Source organism: Dreissena polymorpha, chromosome 8 (assembly GCF_020536995.1).
Source record: "Dreissena polymorpha isolate Duluth1 chromosome 8, UMN_Dpol_1.0, whole genome shotgun sequence".
In the NCBI taxonomy this organism is placed as follows: domain Eukaryota; kingdom Metazoa; phylum Mollusca; class Bivalvia; order Myida; family Dreissenidae; genus Dreissena; species Dreissena polymorpha.
The window spans coordinates 35,022,521-35,049,747 of NC_068362.1; the positions used below are offsets into that span (position 1 = coordinate 35,022,521).

Genomic DNA, 27,227 nt, shown 5'->3' on the forward strand with positions numbered 1-27,227 from the left:
CTTTAAATGAAATTATTGGCTATTGAATGCATGAGTGTTTCAAGTGACATACTTAGTTATTATTGTTTCTGTGAACGTCATTTTTGTATAACGAAATACCTATATGCTATATTTTGTTTTCACTAATAAAAATTAATGAATGTCTTCTTATCCACAAATGATATAGACATATATAAAACAATATTTTAAAGTAAGATTAGCTGCGGAATTGGGGACGGTGACGGAAGTTATCTCCGTGGAGGATGGTGATAAAAGCGACGCTGTGAACGTCACGTGGCAGGATGGCAGTACAAGCACATGCATGGTGGGGTTCCAAGGCAAGGTCGACTTGGTGTGCGTGGAAGAGATGCCTGGACTGGAGTATTATAAGGATCATTTGGCTGTATTAGGTATTTTTTGCCGACGCATTTACAGTAAGTATTAAATTAAACATGTAAAACTAGCCGTTGAGGTAACATATGAGATATCACCAACATGCGAATAGTGGTAGTGATGTATTATAGAACTCGAATGTAGAATATTTAGAGATACTGTTAACATTGCGTGTATTGTAGACACTACTTCGTCGTCCGAAACATCATTAAACGCTGGCTCTCAGGCAGAGGACGTGAAACCCAAATCTAAGCCGATTTCTCATAAACCTAAACCAAAACTTGGAGACACGGTTTGTGTGGCTGTTCCAGAAACGACAATAAAGGAACTGCAGTGGGGTCATGGGGGCTGGAACAAAGAAATGAACCGTGTATGATATGCCGGATAACCATATGATAAAATACCGTAGCTCGTGTAACATAAAATTGATACATGATGCACAAGCGAATACGTTCACGTTATACATGTCTACCCATTTGAACAAAATGTAACAGGGCTATATGTACCTAAGTTATTATTGTTACCATTCAATTAAATCACGAGAAAACTATTTAGTTTATATTTGCAGAGACTGATTAGAATATACCCTGTCCTCTAATGAGCAAAACGATACCATAAGGTACAATATAATGCACAGGTTAACCCTTAACCAGACTGTGTATATTCGAAGGCTGGTATTAATCTACTGTGACTATATATGACCATATGGCATAAGGACCATTTTTGCATAATGCGTCTTATATAATAATATCTATTTAAAATAAAGATTGAATCTGTTACATGAAATAAACCAATAATACCTATCGTCAAATTAATTAAGCCTTTAATATTTATATATATAGGATCTGGCACGAGTTGTCACATCATGGCGTATTTTATTAAACGAGCTCAGGAATTTTGTTAGTAAGCGATCCTTTGGCGAGCTTACCTACGAATTTCCTGGACGAGTTTAATAAAATATGGTATGATATGACAACGAGTGTCAGATCTTTTTAATCACATGCTTTTACATGAGCAAATTAAATAAATATTTACGCAAACATAATGATAAATCCCGAATGTTGTTTACATTTCGTCACTTCATTTGATGGTGCAACGTCATTTCAGCAAAATAACAAAATGCGATTGGTCAATCAAACGAAAATAAGCCAATGAAAACGCTTATACAGTATATTACACATGTGTAAGATAAAAATATTCGTAATATTTATATTACATGGGAAACAGGGTATGGCATGTAATAAAATGTAAATAGTCTTATAATAGTGATAATATAATATAATTATTTTAATTATTATATCATAACGCTTACGCTATGATTTATGTACGCCATTATCTATTTAAGTACATTGGAAAGTATGGAAAGCTGACTCATATAGAGAAAAATGGCGACTATGTAATCGACTACAATGGCACGAAGTTCCGGTTTAACCCGGACGCTATCAAAAAGGTTTGTTTAAGAATAACATAAACAATGTCGTATGATGTTATTGCTTTAAATTAGGCATGTTAATCCTTTGTGCAATAAATAATATTATTTTAAGCAAAATATGTGTATCCATACAATATTTTCTCAGAATTACTCTTGCATTTGAACATGTTTCACTGACTTGATTTTAATCGTGACTTGTATTCCGCTTTTCTAATGTAAGTGCTACAACGTTCATGTGTTATGTATATGTCTATGCGTTATCTTGATTGTGTGACTGGCACTAAGTCGGCATAGATAAAACTGAACGCGTATGTGAGCTGTTGCAACATACAGTCGGTACTTCTTCGCATATATACTTAATTAATACATACGTATTTTGCGTGTTGTATAGACATGTTGTCATGAATAAAAATTCCGTCCTGGTAAAATCATTTACCGAAGTATACTTTTCTGCATATGTAAAGGTTCCAAGTCTAAAATTTGGAGACAAAGTGAAGATTATTGACGATGCACAAAAAGCACAGGTGCTTCAGCAAGCACACGGCGGATGGACCACTGAATACGGGGAGGTAATTTTCAACGACACTAATGATAACTAGAGAGACAACACAGTCGACTTTTGCTAATTAAATTGGCATCACCTCTTATGGCTCAGCTTATAGAACAAGTTTCAATGGGTAATTTCAGTGCACGTAGCACTTACGCGCTATCATTAACAACTATTGTATTAAGCGACGTGTGATGGATATGCGAATTTCACATTGAATAATAAAAATGAACATTAAATAAACATGGTAGTGAATACTCCAGATACTAGTTTACATATGTTGAATTGTTTCTGTATTTTAGACCCTTGGCAAAATTGGTCAAGTTGTCATAATAGATACAGATGGCGATGTGGCGGTCGAATTCGGCGATACTGCCTTTGTATTCAACGCCGCGTGCTGTGAACCGGTAACAGAACCAATGATTGATCGAATTGATGTTAATAATAGCATTACAAGTCAGCTAGAACGAAACAACTCTGATAGAAACCAGAGAATGGAGAATGAGATAAATACGGGTCGTAATACACGGGGAGGTACAGTATATTAGCTGAAGTATCTGTATTTAATGTATAATATTAATAAATCAAGTGGATTGGTCGCTGTATTAACAACGTATTTTAATACTTAAATCGAGTGTACTTAATCGACGCTATAAGAAAACATGTTTGCATGAGCATGCATATCTGTATAAATAAAGCGGATAAACTCGTGCATATTATCAGGAGAACTTGCAAGAGCTGATCCTCTGGCGGCTTCGTTAGAAGAAAGCCTACGCGGTATGCACGAGATACTACAGAGCTTGGCCAGTTTGTCTCAAGAGTTAATGCATGATATGTTAAACCCATCGGCAGCACACATGGGCATAATGCTATTGATGCATGCAGCGGCCGCAAACGATATTGCCATGTTAACCCATATTCTTCAAAATCATCCAGAACTGGTACGACATTTACATAAACGTGTTCATAGTAAAGTATACGTATCGTAATAAACGCTGAAAATGCTAGCAGTATTGTAAGTACAATGTATATATGTTTTCTGGGTATTTCAGTCTTATAAGGAGCGATCGATACAACTATATTTAATTGACATCACATACGCTCTTTTACCGCTGTGTCAACTGAATATTTTGTTTATTTACGTTTGCCGTTTTAATAGTAATTTTAGTGTAATGAATATTGATTAAAGGATACGCACGTTATCATGATATTTAGGTGAATGCCAAACATCAGGGTCTGACCGCACTTACAATTGCGAGTCATGAGGGGCACACACGTGTAGCAGAGTTGCTTCTTGCAGCCGGTGCTGATGTTAACCTCGCCGACGATAAAGGTCACACGGCGTTAATGACTGCTTCTTCGAGGTGAAGAAAAAATGAATGATTGTTGCAAGAAAACGCTTTGTATCATTATATGTTTGTTTGGCACTTTTTACTCTTATTTCTTTCCTGTATTGTTGATCTTTCATTAACATGCAAAGCTCTCCAAACATCTAGTAAGCTCTAAACGAAATTAAAAACAAATATGGACGGTTTCATCAATTGATAATACAAAGGATTTCCAATATCTAATAGAAGTAGGGAAGAAATAGCCATGCTTCTGATTCGATCCGGTGCTGACATAAGTATGCGGAATAAAGCCGGAAGAAGCACTCTTCATTTCTGTGCTAGTGGGCAAGCAAATAACGTGTTGGAAGTTCTGCTGCAGCAAACGGCGGACCTTAACGTGCAGGTCATATTTTACATATTTATTCGTCCACTGTACATACTGAATAACTTTAATTGGTTAGTGTTTAAACGCGCAAATATTATAGATGGCATATACACAATATGCACCTGCATGCATGCTAATGAGAATACCGTGTCACTGTTTAATTAAAAAGATTCAGTTAATATATTGATGTAAATTATTGCATGGTATCCTTACATTATTTTAGTTCGTATGAAAAGAAAGAACATGTAATTGTCAAATAACTGTTTTATACACAGGCGTCCGCATATGCATTTATATGCGTATGTACTGCGTGCGACACATTTTCACAAAGAAATACTTTTTTACATATTTTATGCGTTTGGTTTGGGTAGTTTTATTGTACGTTAACATCGCTTTAAATGTAAGTTAAATGGTGGAACTGCTAATATAACTTCCATTACAGGATGGTATTCGAGGTGACACACCACTACATATTGCAATATCAGCAGAAAATACAGACGGAGCTTTAATGCTTCTAGCAGAACAAACAATTCAGTTAGACATTCCTAACAAGACAGGCCATACCGCTTTAACGCTAGCAGTAATGAAGGGGAATGAACGGTAAGTGAAAGGATGTTCGGTATCGATACGGATTTTCTTCCGAATGCTGAATCGTCTTTTTTAATTAATTTCATCGTACGTTTGGTTTAGCGTTTCATTACTTTATCTGACTTCGTTCGTTAAAGGAGTAACACTTATCCGTTTAAGTTTTGAGCAAACTGTGAGTAATATCGTATTTGCAGAATCGTTAAAGCCATTATTGACAAATCCCCTGACCTGACGATATCACACACCACTGTCGGTGGATTTAATGTTTTGCACATTGCTGCAGTCAACGATCATTCAGGGGTTATACAGATACTACTACAGGTAACTTCGACGTAAATATGGAACAACTTCAATAGATCTTTACGGAATAAGTAATATATGCAAATGCTTCAAATAAATCTTGTCGTTGTGGTGTTTTCTTCTGGTGATAGTTGTAGACGAAGTCATGTTAATAATTGTAGTAGAAGTACTTTTGGGGTAGTGCTACAGTCGAATTAGCAGAAGTATTAATCAACTTGTTGCCTGCAGCTGTTTTGTGTTGTTATTACAGGTAATGAAGTTTATTGATGATCTTTTTTACGGACAATACGATTCATCAAAGCTTTTGTTTGCACTTAAACTGATTTCATTTTCCAGGCAAATGCTGATGTTAACAAGCTTAGTGAACAGGATCTTATTCCATTACATCTATCATGCACGGAAGGCTACTTTAAAAGCTCAAAAGTACTTTTAGAAGCAGGTAAATAATAAAATAAAGTTTCACGAATATAACGTCGTATGTTGTATCTTTCTGCATTCTATTGGAGTGCTATGGTAACCCAACGAAAAAGTCAATTCAATGGCTGACAGAGTTTAAAATGATGAAGTTAAAATTGCTTTAATTAGTCCAAAGTCAATTCTATAGCTGACAGAGTTGAAAATGATCAAGTTAAAATTGCTTTAATAAGTCCATACATACTGTTTATAGCAAAATATATTCCTACTGTGTCCGTAATTCATAAAATGAACTTAAATAGTATTTATTTTATTTGGGCACATAAACACTCTTACCACTAGGGATATTTTGAATATCCATACAATGTCTTATTGAAATCACTGGAAATACTGATGACAGGTAAAAATTACATCATTAGCAGCAGGTGCAAAGAGTATTTTATGCCAAATCAATTACATTCGGTTATTAAAGTTTTCAATTTTCCTAATAAAGGGTCTCAAGTAAATGCACAGGACAAAGAAGGAAATACGCCAATGCATCTGTGTGTGTCGCAAATGAGAAAAACAGGATCCCCGATGTCTATGGTAAGAGCTACTCGCCATCAGAATACAGTGTAATTATTATCGCTGAACGAATCGACGAAGTTTTTAAAAATATATACCAAGTAGCCAGTCGCTAAATAATCAATCACTCCGCCCACCTACTTGCTCATTCCTTTACTACGACACTCTTTGTTTCTCGACAAAATGGCGGCGATAAAGCGGTATTTGTTTGACAAATCAGTTTTTTAATTGACAGTTAACAAGTGGTAATTGTCTTTCTAAATGGACAGATCAAACATGCAATTAGTATATACAGTGAGTATGACACAACAAATACTTGTTAAGAAAGAGAACTCTTCAATGTAGAGAATAGTGTTGTGATATACGATTGAGGAGTTTTTTAAACGTTAAGGAGTTTTGTTATATCACTTACCAGTAGTGTCGAGTTGTCATAGTTGTGTCGTGTTACCAATAATATCGAGGCTTTTAACGTCAAGCACTATGATCATTAAAATTGTGTTAGAGTAAGTGTCGATTTGTTTTGTAAGTTAAGAAGTGTGGTGTTATCGGTTTTAATTATGACGAGTTTTCCATCATTAAGCATTGTGGTGGTATCAATTATTTCGAGTTTTCTAGCATTAATCATTGTGGTGGTATCAGTTATATCGAGTTTTCCAGCATTAAGCATTGTGGTGGTATCAGTTATATCGAGTTTTCCAGCCTTAAGCAATGTGGTGGTTTAACTAATTTCGAGTTTAACAAAATTAAGCAGTGTGGCTGTATGAACAATGTCGAGTTTTCAAGCGTTTAGCAGGGTGTTGCTGTTAATAGTGTCTACTTTTCCACATATTTCAGTGTGACGCGGTCACTATGATGGAGTTTTTCAACATTTTTCATCGTTACTCGCGAGATTATTAACTTCACACTGACCTCTATGCATAAAAATAATCAAGTACCTTTATGAGTCCTTTATAATGAATGAATTACCGGAATCGCATTAAGTAAAAAAAGCTTACTATTAGAATCACCTATCGCGAAACAATGTCATGCACACAAATGTGTATGAATAAAGGATGCAACCCGAGTGTTAAATGACTGCTAATTGAGTCCAAATTTATGAAATGAAAGCTAGTATGTGCCAATTTAATGTAAACATTGTGTTTTCTCAATCTTAAACGAGTACCTGAATATGAACGATGGAATGACAATACACAACAGTTTTTTTCTCATAATTGTCTGTTAATTCTAATTAAATTTATGACATAACCAACATTTTTGTTGATGAGTCGTATGAACAAATCTGCACAGACGGTGAGGATTTCCCAAATATGTATACGTTTTGTACGAGGATGTGTTTTCCTCTATACAACCGAAAAAATGTAACTGTATACAACTTTTATTTAGCTGATGCCAATAGGTTATTTTGACATTTAGTTGTACATTAATTGTTAATTTAGAACGTCTGGAACATACAAATATTCCATCGTTACTACTGTACCAAATCCTATATGTAAATCATTTATTGGCAGTTGTCGTATTTTCCGTTATAGATGCATATGCTGCTTAGACGTGGAGATAAACTAACAAAGGAGATAAAAGAACGCATCGAGTTGGGATGTCTTCTTATAAACCATGGCGCGAGCATCCAAGTCACAAATAAAGACGGCCTCAAGCCTTTACAAGTGTGCAGACACGATCATATGAAGAATGTCCTGCTTACTTGTTCAGAAATGCAGTATGTATTAATATCAAAATAATATATTAATATCGGTGAATTATATGGTATGAATACTTATATACGAATATGCGATTTTTATGAACACAGTCCATAAAGCTTTATCTGCTAAATTCAATTAACTATTAATAGATGATTTTTTGTGATTATGTACATTGCACAAAATGATGAGCACAGAACTACATTTATTTTCTTAAGTTAAAATATGTGTTCTGAATCTAAGAAACTGACAATCGACAACGACTATTGGATATACCACTTTCAACTAACTATTCAATACATTGAGATTTAACATACTTCTAATTGTATCATTATATTATCATAATATCAATATAACAAACAATGATGGGCATATATTATAAGATCTATTTATTGGAGCTCATCATATATTGACGAAAATATAAGTGGTATAGTGTTCTTATATTACATAAAGAGATTGTATATACAGATCTGTCAATATTCAACGATTTAGTCCGAATATTGGAATTCCGCTACGAAGACAAGAAACAAACCTTTTTGTTAGAGTATCCACACGGATATCGACGCGTTGTGCTAACTGTAAGGAGAGAATAGTTGACTTAATACTCCACCCATGTAATCACCTTGCTGTTTGTGGCGCATGCGCTTGCACTTTATCCATATGTCCTGTGTGCGGTGATAAAATCGAGGGTTGCTTTGATCGAGGTAATTTTGTATTTATATCTTAAAATATACAAACGTTTTAGTATATAATATATGCAACAGTTTTGATACGAGTAGAAACGAAAATCATCAAGTTAAATTGGCTAACATATCTTAATAAAACATATTTGATTGTTTTGTCACGATTAAAAATTATTTCAGACTTACGATACCCATGTAAAGTGTATATTGAACGTAAGTAGTTCAATTGTATAATTGTGTACCTTTCTGCTGATAGAATATATTAAACATGATGTTTACATAATATGAATCAACGGCTTAACTACCACTTACAATAGTGTCAAGCAGGTAAGTTACACTTGATTGTATTACATGTGTATGCTGTACCATCAACTTTGTATCTTTAAGATGGGAACAATGTGACCGGGCTAAATACCAGTTCGGAAAAGAATGCATGCAGCATTTGCTGATACACACTGAAACAAATGTGGCATAAATTCCCCCGCCGCATAATGCAGTTAATGACACATGTATCACGATTGGCTTTCAGTGTTGATCAATGGCGTTTGGCGTCAATGCGAGGATATCTTTAAATGACAGGACATCATATATAACTGCCCACAAAATCAGCTCAAGTTTACGATTTCAAACTGTTTCAGAATTACTAGCACTGCCATTACTATTGCAATTAGAGAATTACTCAAACCTTGAGCATCAAATATATACTAGTATTGTGAAAATGAGCTTTGTTTCTAAGTTGATAAAAATAAGCGTTGTTTCTAAATTGATAAAAACTCTCTTACAATGATTTAATATTTGTCTTTGTATATTTTTGAAATTTGTTGTTTTTGTTTTTAAAATATTTTTTAAGACGATTAACATAATCGAATTTGGAATATATGTCTAAGGTACACTGTCAGTGCTATAATAGCATTTTTATGCATATGTACAGTATTCTAGATAAGCCATTGACACAAACTATATTGGTGTATGACTTGGTGTGCCCAATTGTGTAAAATTTGTTTGGTTATTTACTGTCCTTATTATATGCTTATTCAGTTTTCAAATGATATCGTGGGTTAAAGCCACACATTTTGTCTCTGACTTTGAAATGAAATACATGTTTATCAAAACATATATATATGCAATTTGAAAGTGTGCACGATTGTCATTAAATCAATAGCCTAGTTAGCAAGTAATTTATTATTCTTCAAACGGTACCGCTTTTAAAACTGAAAGTAGGATTTCTAGACGTATACGTCCATTTATTTCGATAAACGCGATTATTTTTTAAAGTTTTAAAGCGCAAAAAGACGGATTTCTACCTTGTAACCACCAGACATATTTTTATTGGCATAGATAAAATATGTTTCTTATTAATTTTTTACTTAAATTTACTATGCAAAATAATGTGTGTGGCTTTAAACGTATTTATGCCAATGAAGCATTGTGTGAATGCAATATCGGGTGTTGTTTTGGGTATTAATAGTAAGCTATTCGATGTAAGATATGGTCAAGTGCTTTACATTTGGCAGTTTGTGATTTATGCAAATAAGACTATATGTGCATCACTCACATTTGTGCTGAAGTATGTCATGTTGTCTTCACCGATTGACATGAATTAAACTTCACTTGGAGATTTTTCTAACGCAACGCTTTTCCAACGTGAATATCTCAGTAATTAGCGAAGAGTTTGATTTAATATTTAACATGTGATAATTTTCTAAAGTCTGTGCATGCTTGCTATAAAATCATTTATCCGTGAAGACCGGACGCTTTTGCGCGTGGTGAAGGTATGGTTTCATCTTTGTCACGTGCAAATGGTGAAACGCGATATAATTCTAAATTTTCTTTCCTTTCATCATTTTAGATGGATGTTTACACCAGGAAAACATAGAATTAATTATAAAAAAAGCCATATGGTTCGTATGAATATTAAGAAGCGCAACCGCCCATTTTGGCGAATTGCAGGCTACTTACCCAAAGTGGTTGAGCGTCCGTTTGCCATGGATTAATGATTTCATTATTTACTTGCACATAATGTTATCGAATGATCACATGAACAATTTAAAATCAAAGTCTTTACACATAACTGAACTATGTGCCATCTAATGATAAAATCATTCATCAATGACAAACGGAGACTTGAGCACGTATGGTAGTTAGCCTGCAACTTGTGTTACGTTAGAAAAGTCTCCAAGTGTTTATTATAAAATGGTATCTTGTCTTGGTATGCTTGATACATGCAATTGCATCTGACTATTTATTATATTACTAACGCAACACATGTCTATACATACGAAATCTGTTTTGTCTGAGTACTGATTGATTAAAACAGTACGCAGAGAAGAGTTGATTCCATACCATAGGTATGTAGCTTGAAGTCGACGGTTTACATTGCTGTTTTATTCCGATAATTCATGATGTACTTAACATATAAATTAAAAAAAAACAAACAATAAACTGTGTTTCAATGTCCTTCCCTTATGATTCTTGAAACATCAAAACAGAGGACAGAGGAACATATTATTCCAGACAAAAGTTCGGCGTTCAGTGTCAGGGTTTCAGAAAGAAACCGTATCCTAAATACTATGAAACATTTGTACTCAGGTTTTCAAAAAAACGTTCAAAGTATTTGCAGACTCACAATCGATCTTCTCTACTCAAGCCTGAACTCAGTCAACGTAATTATTTACTCACACGTGGTTATATAGTGAAACGTACGGCATTGACACTTAAATGCATGGTCATCCTTTTCTTTCCGGAAAGTTAAGCCATCAGACCATTAGGGAGAAAACATCGAATCGAACCAAACGGTTCAGAGTGTGTTTGGCTTGGACTTAAATAATTAAAAACAAATTCGATTTGATTTTGAGTTGACCAAAAGCTGACATATATGCATATACTGTTGCAGAAGAACCATACCCAATCTTTAGCTGTGATGTCTTTTATGAACTCACCATTTGTAGAATATAGCAAAACAAATGAAATATGATTTTGAGTTGTCTTCCGTCTATCAAATGTTGATATATATAACCATACTGATGCAGAAGAACCATACACGATCTTCAGCTGTGATCGCATTTATGAACTTACGAATGATATTTATAGAGAATACTAGGCTAACGTTGAATAGAGATAAGTTTATGTTGCGAGCCTTAGAACGACGGGAGCGCGAGCCTTGGCATTTTTACTAAACAAGAAAAATAACAAACAAACGTGGCATGTTTGGAAACTTCAAATACAACGAAACACAGCGAACGATTGTTTGTTTATTAATGACGTCATTTGTCCGTGCACGCAACAGGTTTATTCAACAAGGTGGGATAGAGGTTAGTCTATTTCATGCGGTGTTATACCATCAATGTCGCGGTGAAGATGGAATAAAACTGTTTATTTGACGTAAACGTTATTTATGTTCAATGAATGAACACTGTTCAATCAAGGCTGTTATCACATTTATGTTATTTTAGTTAATTATCTGCCAAGTCCAGCCCGTATTCAAGATATGGGGATATTTACATTCCTTTTTTTTGGAAATCATGAAACGAAACTAGATTTTTCGAAACTGATATAGAAATCAATAGGACACTACATTCTTTAAACGAGAGGATAAACTTGTACCATCAAGCAGGTACCGTTATTATAGATATATTTAGAGTATTTGTATTTAAAAGTTAATCACGAGATTAATGTATGTATAGTTCTTCAAACATGTACATGTTTCGCCGATTAGTTGTTATTTAAACATATTCAATAAATTATTGACAACTTTTTTTGAAAAACACAACAAAACGCGTACACTAGATCGATCAGTTTAAAATTGAGATTGGAAACTTGAATCGCTAATCGATTCTATTCTGTCTACAAAGTTTAAGGGATTTGTAAATTATAACAAGCTGTTATCGAATAATCTAGTAGAATGCTATACGGTTAAGAAATACGAACATGGAGCAATTTACGAAAAGTTAGTTTATCAGTAGCTATATTTAGATTGGAAAACCAGTGACATGTCTACAGATAATGTTTTATATACCTCACTAGCACCTGTGTCATGGGTATTGGCAAAAATACTAGCAACTGTTGCATTTTTTAAATATTAAAAACTATTAGACCGACATAAATTAAAAATTATTGTGTTTTTGTATGCTTCGACAGAACCAAGTATATAAGCTGAACTATGGAAAGAGTATTAGGAACTCGTGTGGTCAGAGGTCCAGACTGGAATAAGGGAGATGAGGATGGAGGTGAAGGTCACGTGGGTACAGTCACAGGTCAGTGTTAGCATATACTGGCTTTCGTGCAATATTCATTTTTTTTTGTCATTTGTAAAAGTGGTCGGAAAACTTCAAAATTTGTCTCCAATGAAGTTGTGTGTTTTATAAATTTATAAATTAGTTTTACTTTGCATGATCAACTTTGATAAGAACAGAATGAGGTTGAGGATATCATTTCAAACGCTGCCTACAGAAGAATTACTGTTCAGTTTTGCACAATGGTTGAAAGGTGTGTTTTCTACTTTCGATTTTGCTATGCATATCATTAGGTAACATATCTTATGTCATTGTGCAGGTTTCAAACGGTTGGTAATTAAAAAGAAAGCATTATTTAAAACACATTTGAATGAACCACATCTTAATAATTAAAGAAATATGATTACGTATTTCGTATTCATTACCGACATTGAGGATTATTTATGAGTGTGTTGTTTTTGCCAGTCGTTAACAATAACAAGACGGTAGACGTTATTTGGGACACAGGACAAAAGGGAATATACAACACTGGGCATGACAATATATTTGATCTGCGAGTGTTTGACCCCGCATCATTTGGTATACACATTCATTTGATATACATGTAAATATTTAAATACTTTATTCACATGAGATGATCATGATAATCGGGTATACATCAGGTCCTAAATAATCAATTTAATAAAGGGTAAACGAATATGTTTATATATTAAACATAATTATTTACTTATGATGTGTACAATTATTATTTACATTTTTTTTCGTGAGAATCTATAAGAATAAATACTGTTCCGTATGGGCTTCTTTTTTTTTACCATACTCGTACATCTAAATATGTTTTCGTAACTGTTATAATTTTACAGGACACAAGCACGCCGGGAAATGATACGAAGAATGTCAAGTAACGGAGTGTATGGGTATACTCTGGTCTTGCCAGGATTGTCCCGGTATTTATCTATGCAATACCTGTTACAGTTGCGATCAACATGATATACGGCATACATTCAAACGGTTGGATGATCCTGTAGCGGAAGGGTATATAAATAATTAGTTATAATTCATGTGTGGATAATTCAAAATAGCATCCAGTCCGCGGGATATATTTTTGCCTTGCTCTATGAAAAGAAGGTTAATGCATGGGCGAAAAATGTCGTTCCAGATTAGCCTGTACAGTCCGTACAGTCTAATCAGGACGACAATTTCCACTAAAACTAGATTTTCGTCAAGACGGATATTCCTTTAAACGAAAAACACAATGCAGGCGGAAAATGTCGTCGCTGATTAACTATGTGGACTACACGGGCTAATCTGGGACGACACTTAACGCACATGCATTAAACCCCATTTTCACAGAGCGAGGCTCATTTTGGTATACCTTTTTTAATATTCAAATTTGTTTCGTATCCATACCACCAGCGCTTTTCAAAGCAATACACATTAAGAAGTTCGATAAGTTGCGTATTGAAATTGACATTGTCGAATACAGAGAATACTTAAAAATATGTGTTTTTCGTATATCTCAGTTACGCTGTTGCAAGACGGTCTATTAGCTACAAAGTGAGGTCATCTGGACTGTTCGTCGGTGCAAAAGTGAAACATCTTGGGGAGAATGGTTAGACATATTGTGTTAAGTCGAAAATTACTGTTTACTTTTTAAAAATTCATTAACATGTTAAATAACTTTGATTTTGTTTACACGTTTACTAAAGATCTTACAAATATGTATACTAATATGCGTTTACCATAAGAAATATAATAATGAGCAGAAGTTGTAAAATATTACATCGCATTTTACGTATGTAAAGCTTTGAATGGTGCTTTATTATTTACCTAAAACAAGAACTTTTCATCAATATAATAAATAATATAATTAAAGGTTCAGATGTTATCGAAATTTTATTACTTTTTGTTTCGAAAAAAAAATATCAGGCGATGACCATAGAAACAGAGGAACAGTGGCGGCGTGTGTCCCGTATAATGAACATGAAGCATTACAGAATGCCGTGAAAGTCGTGTGGTCGAACAATGAGACGTCCGTATGTCGTCCAGGGGTAGAAGTCATTTGTATAGAGGAAATGCCGGGATTATACTACTATAGAGACCATCTGCCTGTGCTTGGTAGTTTAACTTTGAGTGTTGTGCCATTCGAAACTAACATTCTAGTTTTAATATGTCCCAATATGTACCAGAGATAGTTTAAAATATACGAAAGTAGAATATACGCCCACATGACACTAGGAGTAGGACATTATGGTGTCGTTTTTCTGACTCTTTGTCTGTCCTCGACATATCGTGATGTGATATAAACGGTTAGTATGTTTTGTATGTTAGATACATTTAAACTCTAGACGCAATAGTTTTACTATGGTTGCACTTGGTTTTATCTTATTACAGCAAATACTGTAACACATTCACTAAAATATTCCCAATCGTACCAGGTATTTTTCGCGCCAATATTATGTCCGGATTGACAAACTGTTATCTTATTTAGAGAGAAGTACGAATGAGTGCAATACTCAATGTATACACTGATATAAACATTTTTCATGCAATTAAACGTATTTACTCAGTCAATTATTTTTAAAAACAAAAGGTGTGCATTGTTGTATTTTATCTAGATATTTTTGCAATAAACAGGTCAAAATACATATGATGCGGAGAACAAACAACCGGCATATAAAGTTACTCAACAGACAAATGTTATTGAAAGTGAGAACACGCTGCCTGTTGATGAAGGATATCAACTCAGATATCGTCCGCATGCAGACGCCCATCGAGATCCGGATTCGAAACATGTACATTGTATTTACAATATTGTCTATTTCTGCTTAATAATGACTTACGACGAATGTTGTATGAAATTAAAACCTGATCTTGCTAACATGTTCTTAACTACCAAATATGGATACTGGCACAGTAAGTATTGATTTTGAAACCCCAGTAAATAAGGATATGCTTTAAATGCAATTGAATTTTCTTCATACACAAACAGCAAATCCAAGACACCAACGTAATTTTAATGAAATAACAGGTATAAAACGGTTACCTCGTCATTTAAACTCTTATTTGATTGATAGGTCATCACAAACGTCAACATAATCGGCCATTGACTTCATTTAGCGTTGTCCAATACATCAGTCATATGCGCATTCAATATAAACAAAAATAAATTGCGTGATACAAATATTTATGAACATACACGATATGACTTCGAAAAATAACTTAACTTCACATTCAGAATATTCTTGAAAAAGGTAAGAATCAAACAAACGTTTTTGCAATATATTTAGCTGAACAATTCATCCATTAATAGAAATTGATTTTGATCGCATTGGTATAAATAAACTGTTTATGTCTGCAAGACTCGTGCATTTCGTGCTCACACGGAACGACTTGTACAAGATCAAAGGAAATCGTGTACTTATTGTGCCATTTATCTAGGTGCCATATCGGTACGCCCGAGATCAATGTGAATATAAAAGTAATGGCAATGAAGTCAGAAAGCATGTTATTGACATCATGTGCCCAAAATTAATACTCATGTGTAGATGAAGTATAAGTATAATTGTATATTAATTGCTTACCCTTATTTTAGGTTCCTCCTTTGAAGGTCGGCGACCGTGTACGTATTATCGACAACGCTGCTTATCTCAGAAGCGTTTTAAAAGAAAATTGGAGTGATGACATGACAACGGTAAGAATCTTACTCATATCTCTCAAGACACTCTTGCTTACTATTGTTTTATAATTATCATATTTACATAATTGTAGTGTAGTATCTTTAATTGTCTATTGGCTCATGTCTAAGATCAATTCTCAAAGGTATGATGTGACACAAGGAAAAACTGAGCATACAGAACACGTCTAATAAATTCCCCAATTTTAAATGTGTTATCATAGCTGCATTAGTGACGTATTTTGTTATATTGCAAATACACATTTTGATGCCAAGCGCGGAGCCCGTTGTCGTTAATGGGTCTCGGCCCAGGTTAACAACTTCAAAGTGTATTTTTACTATTATTGATGCACAACATATTCAAATTCAGTAATACAAACTGAAGCAAATGTGCAATGTACTATAACACACACACACGATAGTTACAAAATGAAAACAAACTTTTATTCAAATAAGTACCAAAACATAATTTTATATGCTAAGCACGTTACAAATGACACTTTAACTCATTCAATCTTTATTAAGCAATTTCGTATTATTCATGAAATGAATAAGTTATTCTATATTTTTGAATAAGGTCATTTTTTGGTTTATTAATCTTTTAATCGCTGACAACAGGTGATTGGCGAAGTTGGTAAAATCACACACAAATACACAGACGGTTTCCTAGAGGTCAATTTTGGAAATAAAGCCTGGATGTTTTTGCCGGCCTGTTTTGAGTCTTACACCGATCAGAATCAAGCGGCATCGATTACTAAGAGTTCGACGCAATCCAAAGGTACATTTAGCTTAAGAGTTCATACAGTGCATATCTTTAAGTACTCAATACATTTTCCCTTAATTTGCAGACATTGCAGATATTGCAGACATCAATGTCAATTAAACATACGTTGATAATGTATAATCGTGTATTTTACTAATGCGCAGTTGTGTTGCATGTATTGAATTATTGAACGATCGTCTTGCAGACACTACTAACAAGACCAGACACATGCATCAAAGTACATCCAGTGCACATTTGGAAACAGAAGAGGATCTTAACAAACTGTTTGAACTTTTCTCAACGGTTTTTTCCTCTTTGTCAGACGTACCGCCAACATTTCTTATCGATGCCGTAGCCGCAAATCACTGCGCATTGGTGTTTGTTACAGCGGCCAGATGCCCACATTTGGTATACATTTTGTTTAACAATGTACTTACTACTTTATCCAGTAGTTTTGTGTCATGTTGCATGTGTCAATATTTGCGTCTAAAATACAAACAGCACGTATATCTTATTTCTTATATAAAGAGTGATATCATATAATTACAAAAAGAATGACAATACCTGCTGAACGTATAAAATAACAGCTTCCGATTGACAAGTAAGTAGTGATACAATAACATAAAAATGTAGTTGCAAAAGTAGTAACGTTATCGTAGCCTTTTAAGTCAGTGATCTGATGATAACAATTTGTATTGATTGATATATTAAAAGGTCAATGGCATACATCAAACGTTTACCGCGTTAATGTTGGCCTGCCAGAAAGGCTACAAAGATGCCGTTCAGATTCTACTCACTGCACGTGCTGATGCAAATATAGCGGGTGAAAATGGAATGACAGCGCTGATGTTGGCCATTATCCAGTAAATGCATTTTTATTTAAGATTATTCATGAGAGAAAAAGAAATAGTGTACATTGCATACCTGTTTCTAGGGATAGAGAATACTAGTTTTCCTACACCTATTGTGCATTTTGTGATGAAACATTAGAATTTTCAATTATAATATTTCTGTATAATCTGATACTCATATTCCAGCGGTCACGCGGAGATAGCCATTTTGTTAATTCAACGAGGGGCAGACCCGAACCTTAAGGACAAGAAGGGAAGAAATGCTATGATCATTGCCGCGTACAAATTAGAAACAACAGTTATTAAAGAATTGATAGCACGAAATGCCGATCTTAATGAACAGGCAAGTAGATTCGAAACAGGAACTACATCCTAATATTTACTGGACGACACAAATATTCGGTGTTAACATGCAATAAATCATCGTTTAAACGTTGTTCTTAAAAAGTATCATAAAATGCAAGAAGGAGACTAGAATATTCTATATAGCTCAAAATAGCTGCTTAATATTAGTTTTTAATAGAAATTTGTGTTGTTTAAAGGTAAAGTGGAAATACTGAGCATTTAAAATGTGGTTATATTAATCGCTTATCATGGGTTTCTTGAAAAGCGCTACTGTATTAATCTACGGTTGCACAGTTGATTGGTTATTACTTCAAATTCGATGAAAAACATTTGACACTTGAAACATTGTAGGATGAGCAAGGAAACACGGCCCTACACGTTTCGATAATAGCTAACAATGCCGTATCAATATTAGATATGGTACAATGTAAAAGGGTAAATGTACTCATTCGGAACAAAAACCGACAGACTCCCATGATACTTGCTGCAATAAAAAATGATGTTAAGTAAGACACATGTTTTATTTTATTACGTATTTTTATATTATGTTAAATTGTGGTTATCTCGGTTTAATAAAAAGTCTATAATACAAGAATACAACATATGGTATGTATTTAAGACATTTCTACATTGCGCTCCTTGGTTACATTATCGAATTGCTGGTGTTGCGTGTACAATAATTTTGAAAACACATCTTAATGCATTTTAGAACCATAGAAGTTATAATTAATCGTTGTCCAGCGAATAAATACCCCGACGTTGCAAACGAGGCTCTGCAAGCAGCTATATTCAACAATAATACAGATGTTGTCCGCCTACTTATACAGGTATCATCGAAATTTATTAACAATACGCGTTTAAAATAGTTTATGCATTTGTATGATGTTTCGATGATGAGTATGTGACAAACTTTCACATGAATGCATTATTTTTATTGCAGCTTGGTGTTGATGTTAATCGATTGGATGAGAAGCTCACCATTTCGTTGCACTATGCATGTTTATTAGGGCAATTTGATATATCAAAGCTTTTGGCACAGGCCGGTAAGAAACACGTAACCATTTATCATGAATATCTATATTAAGAAATATTGTAATGGTGTATACACATAATATCTAAATCTTGGAAATTAAGTAACCAGTTCCCGAGGATTGTTAAACGTGGAAGTATCTTATTGTTGATTTTACTCATTTTTATAAAGGTGCTTGTGTTAACAAACAGAGCGTGGATGGAGTTACCCCACTTCATTTATGTATTGCAAAGTCTTCGCCTAATTGCAACGTGGACGAGGTACTAAGTATTTGCATAATTTGTTAATGCAAACTGCGATGCATATATCATTGCAACTCTATCGCTCAGATAATTACTGCCATTTACTTAATAACAAAAATACAATGAACGCATTAATTATCAATATTAAATATACTCCAGACTGAAGAGGTAAGAACTCTGAACAATACTCCTGAGAAAATACGAGAAAGAACTGACTTGGCGTGTTACCTGGTTAAACATGGAGCAGACATGTTGATAAGGGATGCAAATGGAAATACTCCACTGACATTTTGCACAGAAGAGAACATGTTGACATCCATCAAACGCAGCGCAAGAGTTCAGTATGTTGTTTTCCGCTTCTTTTAGAATAATGCATTTTATTTTTGACTTTATAGATAGATAGATAGGTTTATTCGGCACATACATGTCAAATAGTAACATTTACAATTTATTTTTACGGTAGCTTAAAAACAAATTAACTTAAAACAAACAAATATATTGAGCACAAAAATATCACAGATTAAATTGACTTCATGGGGTTTTTAATTTGAGATACATTTACATACATTAATAACATGTACAATTTTCACAGAGGCTTAAAACAAATTAACTTTTAAAAAAACAACAACATTTACATACATTAATAACATTTACAATTTTCACAGAGCCTTAGAATAAATTAACTTAAAAACAAACACATATATTGAGCACAAAAATATCATGATTAAATTGACTTCTTGATCTATAAATTAAAAATACAATTACATAAGACTGATAACTATTAGTTTATTGTAGTCTGATACAAGGACATGTACTGCCCAGAAAGCCCTTGAAAGTCTTGCGACTTATTTCCAAAGAGGACCTTTCCATTACTGCTTCTTTTAGCACATAAACTAAAGTTGCATATTGCTACAAGCATATTACTTTAAAGGGTTATTAAATTATTGTATAATGGTGTTAGCAAATCTTAAGTTCGTGAAATGTATAGACTATTTGTTCAAATCGAGTTTTAGGTGACAGTGTTTGCCATACATGAAATAATCATATATAAAATATAAAAAATACTAATATTTAGTCATGCTAACTGTTAAAAAAATTGAATATATTAACTGTATTGCAACAAAATGAGTATGAAAGAAGACCTCTCTTTTTTCATAAGGCGAGCGAAGGGACAGAGGGCATCAACGCGTTTGATGGTATACTGTCCCGAATGCAAATACCGTGCGTGAGATGCATGAATAGCTTGTCGGACGTGCGCCTCATCCTTTGTGGACATGTAACTGTGTGTTGTGCGTGTGCTATCGATGTCAATACATGTCCACGATGCAAGTCGACCATTGAAGAGCAACGCACGATTGGTTAAATATTAGTTGCAATTCTACTTACTGACATTGAACAACCTGTATCACTTCCAGGGGAGGGGGTCAATACAGAGGATGACCGTGTTTAGGGATGTTATTTGCAACTGAACAACGTCCTTTTCATGCTCTTTTGTAAAAAGAGGATTTATATTTTCACCCGGTTAGCAACTTTATATTCTTTTTTTCTAATATATGAATACGACTATTTGGCTCCACGATGTTTGTGCTTTCTCACTTTTTCAAACGGTGCCACATTCGTAACGACGGAATGAAAAATCTTCCACACATCTGCTATATATATATTAGTGACGTTTGAGATTATGGATGTTCATTATTCACTTTTCATTAACTTATGACATGTTAATTTCCTGAGGCTTTTTTGTCTATAACAATTGATTTATTTACGAACAATATTGGTTTTACTCGTCGTTTGTTACTTGACTGCTTTAAGCTCATTATGAGACCAAACTCAAAAATGGCAAACGCAGAATATTTAAAGGACTAAAATCGAAATATCTGTCGTGTATGAACTCAATATTTACATACATGTAAAAGCTTCCTGACTGATTTGAGTGATAAACACTTGTTACACCATAAACAACCGTCAGTTACACAAAATAAGTATATTTTTTCAGTGCATCTCTACTTATTGACGATTGCCAATAAAAGTAATATATTCGATGCCTAAACATAGACATAAAGTTTCTTTATCATAAAACACAATTCAATAAGATATTGTATATGCAATTATATTTCACTATGTTGCATGCAATTTAATAAGTTTTATCATTTTCTTGAAGTGTGCAGATTTAATGTTTTTATGCGAAATATGTAAATTATCACTAATTATTTTAATCACGCTTCTATATGTATCATCATAATAATTCTTTAAAAAGAACTGAATCACTTCAATGAATTAACACATTTTTTCGAATCGGTCGGGAGTGGGTGGTTATGATCATATACGAGAAAAAAGGAAAAGTTTAATAAAATGGGCCGTTTTCAATAAGATTTTTATTAATTGTTTGTTTATGTTATTAATTGTAAACCCTTTTTGTTTCAAATGTATTTGTAGTAAAAAAGTATTTGATTCTAATAGTCGGGTCAAAACAATCATTACAATATGCCTTTAATACGTTTGTTACTTTATATAATGATAAAATGGATGGGCCTACAATGCCATTATGCATATTTTCCCCATTTTATGCGATTTCTACCGCCTCCAATTTGGCCATTATACTTATATTCGAGTAACTCCGCGCGTGTGCAACTTTTGCTTTCACAATTATGTATCAGATATTGCTTGGGAAGATTTCATGTTTAATATCAATACAAAATAAAAGAGCAATGTCCTATTGTTCTTTGCAATACATTATACTAACTAAATAGTAAATATTATAATTTTCTGAAATGTTCAATCCTGTATGCAGGTATTTGCTCTTAAAATCTTGCTTGAGTGGGTTCTTATACTTAGATCTAGTTACACCGTGTCATTTTGTCAATCTGATGCAAATAACCACATTTTAACACAGTCATCTTCTGTAAACGCATTAATCATTTTATTCTTCTATCAAATATATTCAAACTAGAGAAAATCTTTGAACAATCCTTTTATTTTGGTTTTGAAAATAAATCGACTACCATTACATTTAAAACCCTTTGTCAACCTTATTGATAACATGTACACTACATGGAAGTTTAAAGAATATAGGCAAACGTATGAATGCTCGCATTACATTCGGGTATTCAGTGTTATGTGTCATAATGTAATAGATACAAACATATATATGACTAGGAATATAAAATAGTAAGAATCGGCGTTGTTAGAGGTCTAGAATGGAGGAAGGGATATGTGTAAGGGTTTGACGTTCACACGGGTAATGTAAAAGGTCAGTGTTAGCATGATAAATGACTGTATGCTTCAGTCAACTTTCATTATTCATAGAATTCAAAAATATGTAATCTCAAACTTATTTCAGTGTGTTAATTGTAATGGTAACGCGCTCAACTGCAGATGTGTACGTATACGTGTCTCAGCTTTGTTTTTGTTATGTGCAAACATTTTCAAGGGAGGATATTTACGAAAATAACACAAGTTTCAAATTTGCTATTTAATGAATAACAATATTCAATTACCTTCTCGATGTAAGCTATTGTTTAATTTTTAAGCCCAAAACATAACATATATCCTTTTTACAAACATGTGAACAAATCTTCCTTCTTGTAATTAATAATCCAAAATGTACATTGAATTGAAAAACATAACGCGAATAAGATATTTGAAAGATGACATTTTAATATAGTTGACAAGTCGGTATTTGCATTTGCTGAAATGATTAAAGAGACATTCGGCACATGGTGACTTATTGTCGGGAAATCTGGAGAATTCATATACACTTATGATCTAGATCGCCCACAAAGGAAAATTGTCACTGCTTATTTGTTGTTTCATACACATATAAACTATGCGGGTGTTTTGACATAGTTGGCATGCATTTTATTATAAAAATTGTCAGTAATACTACAGGCACGAACATATAACAACTGTTTATGCATTACAAATGCATTTATCATGTAATGTATAATTAAAGATATGCAATTTGTCAAAACACATTATTCAAAATGTTTCTTGTGATTTGTGTTAACATTGCCAAAAAATAGGTTGTCGCCAATTTAAAGTAATGGGGGCCAAGAGAATACTTTTCAAGAAACATTTTGTTTAATTATTGCCACATTGTAAAGTGTATATCAGAATGTATTGCAAAATCGTACAACTGTTAACCAGCAAGTTACTATTTATACGTGTTTGGATACACCTACCCCTTGACTCGATATGGCGTTTTATATGGATGGACTCTTTATAAAAAACGTTTATATTTTTGTAAATGGGATATACATATATGTAGACAATTAACGTGATAAACTTACTCAACTGGATTTTGCTAGTAGACACAGCTTGAAAACAAGTGTCATTGCAAGCGAATTGTGCCTTTGATCTCAAATAATATGTGCACTCAAATTGACAAAACTGCAAAATGACAGCACATAGTTCAGTGACAAGAAACTAATTATCTTTTATGTCACTTGTAGTAGGATGAAATGCATATATTGTACATATTTATTTAACATAAAAATGTAATACATACTAAACGAATTTCAGAAAGTTTTCTTTCTCAAGAAAGTTCACATTGAGTATGCCTAAGGCCAATTCATTGTCATGCAATGGATTTTAGTGTAAATGTTTGCATCAAATATATTTTGGGGTTTTCTAGTTGCTTATTTAAAGCTAAAGCTATATACTCTGATATATGACGAAATTGGACGTCGCTTAAAGTCAAAAGACATTCCATGCATACAACCGCAGTTCATCACAAAATGATAAGGTATTTCCAATCTTACAAAGCAAAAAATATATGCCATAATGGGTGCACTTTCCACATTGCCACCATTTACAAACAAGTTCCGATAATAATCAACAGAGATGCCAGCTACTTTCTGAGCTTCAGAAGAATTTCGGCACTGATAGCTTCACATATGTTGATCTCGTTTTCAAATCCACGGCAGTAATCCGAGTTATATCCGGAATTACTGTACCTCGAAATGTAATAAAAAGGATGGGTGGATCATGGAATTTCTCTTTGTATTTGAAAAGCCTGTTTTGTGTTGATTATACTTCACTTTCCCTTTGCATGTGATTTTCCACTGCTTGACATAACATTTAAAACAATCGAAGCTTGTCTGTGCGAATTTGTTGGAAAAGCGCTACTTTTAAGGTGTTTCTGTATGCGTCTTAATGACTAACTTTGCATCATGCATGCTCAAGCTGCATAGCCAGTTTTTTTTAAATATTATTGTATAAACAATTGTAATTGTCGATATTCGAACCATATTGTAGTATGTGATTGTTAAAATACCAACGATTAACTTAGTTTAGAAAAACATTATAGTCATATGATGACATGGTTTGATAATTTCATTAGACAAAATATTTAAGATAGACGTTATATTCGAATTTGATATAGATTGAATGTACATGTTCTTGCTCCGTAAAGTATCGTTAACATTGAACAGCTACAAATTGTGCAAATCGAAATAATTGTGCAGTACCCATGTTTCAAGCATATCTACTGCAAATCGAAAGAAGACGTAATTTCCAGCGCTGTATCTATTTTTAGCCGATTTCTCAAAATCGCACAGTGATTTTCAGACATTAAACTATCTTATTTCTCAGAATACAATGAACAATCAAAGTGAATTGTGAAACCAATCGCAGGTCAAACAAACATTCAGGTATTTGGATATTAAATTTTGAGTTAATAATTTATAAATATATAGTTCAGATCCAGAATACTGTAAGTAGTGTGATTTATTTATATAAATCATAAACATAGTTTACCTGAAATCAATACCTTTGAAATTGTTAATTTTACTTAGTCTCTGACATATCTTTAACCACCGAGGCCTATATGGAAGGACATATCGAAGATCTGCGCAGGGTAAGTCCAGATGTGTGTAGTGGACAAGAGGACGGATGTGAAGGTCAAGTTGGAACAAAAACGGGTAACTATGCTACAAAAATGTTAAATAGAACAACAAAAATATATCGTGTATGTACTGCAAGAAATTATTCTCCCACTGCTTTATCTGCTGTTTCTTCTTCATCTACTACAAGAAGGTTGACTACTTCGTCTACTACTACAACAAATACTACTACTACTACTACTACTTCTACTACTACTACTACTACTACTACTACTACTACTACTACTACTACTACTACTACTACTACTACTACTACTACTACTACTACTTCTACTACTACTACTACTACTACTACTACTACTACTACTACTACTACTACTACTACGACTACTGATACTACTACTACTATTACTACTACAACTTCTACTAATCCTACTATTACTATTACTATTACGACGACGACGACGACTACTACTACTACTACTACTGTTGCTGCTGCTGCTGCTCCTCCTCCTTCTCCTCCTCCTACTACTAATACAACAACAACTACTACTACTACTACTACTTCTACTACTACTACTACTACTACTACTACTACTACTACTACTACTACTTCTACTACTTCTACTACTTCTACTACTACTACTACTACTACAACTCTACTACAGATGCTACTACAACTTCTACTACTACTACTAATACAACTACTACTACTGCTACTACTACTACTACTACTACTTCTACTACTACTACTACTACTACTACTACTACTACTACTACTACTACTACTACTTCTACTTCTACTACTACTAGTACTACTACTACTACTACTACTACTACTACTACTACTACTACTACTACTTTTACTACTACTACTACTTCTACTACTACTACTACTACTACTTCTACTACTACTACTACGACTACCACTACTACTACTTCTACTACTACTACTTCTATTACTACTACTACTACTACTACTACTACTACTACTACTTCTACTACTACTTCTACTACTACTACTACTACTACTTCTACTACAACTACTACTACTACTACTACTACTACTACTATTACTACTACTTCTACTACTACTACTACTACTACTACTACTACTACTACTACTACTACTACTACTACTACTACTACTACTACTACTACTACTACTACTACTACTACTACTACTACTACTACTACTACTACTAGTACTTCTACTACTACTACTACTACTACTACTACTGCTACTTCTACCAATACTTCTTCTACTACTTTTACTACTACAAAAGATAAACTAGCACATCAAGTAAAAACGATATTCTAACGAAAGGGCAACTGCCGCATATAACACTACAGCCAAACAGAGGCATACACGATGAAAAATATGGACATTCTTGTTTATATGCTCATTCAGTCCCAGACGATGTTTCTGAAAAGACCGCAACAGAATCAATTGCCGTTTCACACACCACTGAACAACCACCTCAAGTGTCTGCACACGCACTTGACAGCAACTATTGTCACATAAAATCAGAAAGGATCCTGGAAAAAACTAATCTAGAGACAAGTGATCATCGATTACATGTTGGAGATATAGTGTGTGTAGATGTTTCCGATTCGACATTGAAAAAGCTACAATACGGTCACGGTGGCTATAATGAAGAAATGTCTCGCGTATGTTTAGTGTATTTTGTATTACGATAATCGCCAAAAATAACTTTGTTTATATCATGTTATTAAACGTGGATCATAAATTACATGTGCAAGATGCACATATGAATGCATTTTTTTCCGTTACAGTATATCGGTCGTTCCGGTAAACTACTACATATTGAACAAAATGACGACTTAATTATAGATTATGGTGGTGTCAATTTCCGAATCAACCAAGAAGCTGCAAGAAAGGTAATCTGATTTCACCCACGTGTTATTAATTAGAAA

The 27,227-nt window shown here is 33.7% G+C and overlaps 3 protein-coding genes across 14 annotated transcripts in view; all 3 read left to right on the forward strand.

Moving 5' to 3' along the window:
• LOC127840439 (uncharacterized) overlaps positions 1 to 9,212 on the forward strand; it is a 38,075-nt gene extending 28,863 nt beyond the window's left edge. Inside the window, exons 25-39 of the mRNA XM_052368854.1 lie at positions 192 to 389; positions 555 to 742; positions 1,718 to 1,822; positions 2,269 to 2,373; positions 2,654 to 2,885; positions 3,075 to 3,292; positions 3,567 to 3,715; positions 3,926 to 4,082; positions 4,507 to 4,664; positions 4,847 to 4,973; positions 5,289 to 5,391; positions 5,860 to 5,951; positions 7,460 to 7,644; positions 8,093 to 8,328; positions 8,695 to 9,212. Coding sequence (XP_052224814.1) covers positions 192 to 389; positions 555 to 742; positions 1,718 to 1,822; positions 2,269 to 2,373; positions 2,654 to 2,885; positions 3,075 to 3,292; positions 3,567 to 3,715; positions 3,926 to 4,082; positions 4,507 to 4,664; positions 4,847 to 4,973; positions 5,289 to 5,391; positions 5,860 to 5,951; positions 7,460 to 7,644; positions 8,093 to 8,328; positions 8,695 to 8,756 — 2,315 coding nt within the window. The 3' untranslated portion in view covers positions 8,757 to 9,212. The remainder of the gene's footprint in view (positions 1 to 191; positions 390 to 554; positions 743 to 1,717; positions 1,823 to 2,268; positions 2,374 to 2,653; positions 2,886 to 3,074; positions 3,293 to 3,566; positions 3,716 to 3,925; positions 4,083 to 4,506; positions 4,665 to 4,846; positions 4,974 to 5,288; positions 5,392 to 5,859; positions 5,952 to 7,459; positions 7,645 to 8,092; positions 8,329 to 8,694) is intronic.
• Positions 9,213 to 11,424: 2,212 nt separating this feature from the next.
• On the forward strand, positions 11,425 to 19,976 carry LOC127841811 (E3 ubiquitin-protein ligase MIB2-like). 11 transcript variants are annotated; one of them, XM_052370913.1, is made up of 17 exons: positions 11,425 to 11,618; positions 12,445 to 12,560; positions 13,005 to 13,118; positions 13,403 to 13,574; positions 14,063 to 14,151; positions 14,469 to 14,657; positions 15,177 to 15,334; positions 16,135 to 16,233; positions 16,834 to 16,993; positions 17,184 to 17,386; positions 17,693 to 17,841; positions 18,016 to 18,172; positions 18,526 to 18,680; positions 18,884 to 19,001; positions 19,115 to 19,217; positions 19,376 to 19,464; positions 19,606 to 19,974. In XM_052370913.1, the coding sequence occupies exons 4-17, from the start codon at positions 13,453 to 13,455 to the stop codon at positions 19,810 to 19,812; spliced, it is 1,998 nt and encodes a 665-aa protein (XP_052226873.1). In that variant the 5' UTR covers positions 11,425 to 11,618; positions 12,445 to 12,560; positions 13,005 to 13,118; positions 13,403 to 13,452; the 3' UTR covers positions 19,813 to 19,974. The 11 variants fall into 11 exon arrangements, with proteins under 11 accessions (XP_052226873.1, XP_052226878.1, XP_052226880.1 ...); XM_052370920.1 differs by lacking the exon at positions 11,425 to 11,618 and adding an exon at positions 11,647 to 11,920 and having other exon boundaries at positions 16,150 to 16,233; positions 19,606 to 19,976; XM_052370911.1 differs by lacking the exon at positions 11,425 to 11,618 and adding an exon at positions 11,650 to 11,920 and having other exon boundaries at positions 12,445 to 12,566.
• A 5,028-nt stretch (positions 19,977 to 25,004) lies between these two features.
• LOC127842948 (E3 ubiquitin-protein ligase MIB2-like) overlaps positions 25,005 to 27,227 on the forward strand; it is a 14,005-nt gene continuing 11,782 nt past the window's right edge. Inside the window, exons 1-4 of one of the 2 annotated variants that reach the window (XM_052372747.1) lie at positions 25,005 to 25,097; positions 25,242 to 25,367; positions 26,701 to 26,960; positions 27,087 to 27,191. In XM_052372747.1, the coding sequence (XP_052228707.1) occupies positions 25,274 to 25,367; positions 26,701 to 26,960; positions 27,087 to 27,191 (459 nt within the window). In that variant the 5' untranslated portion in view covers positions 25,005 to 25,097; positions 25,242 to 25,273. The remainder of the gene's footprint in view (positions 25,098 to 25,241; positions 25,368 to 26,700; positions 26,961 to 27,086; positions 27,192 to 27,227) is intronic. The other variant, XM_052372748.1, reaches the window with a different exon arrangement.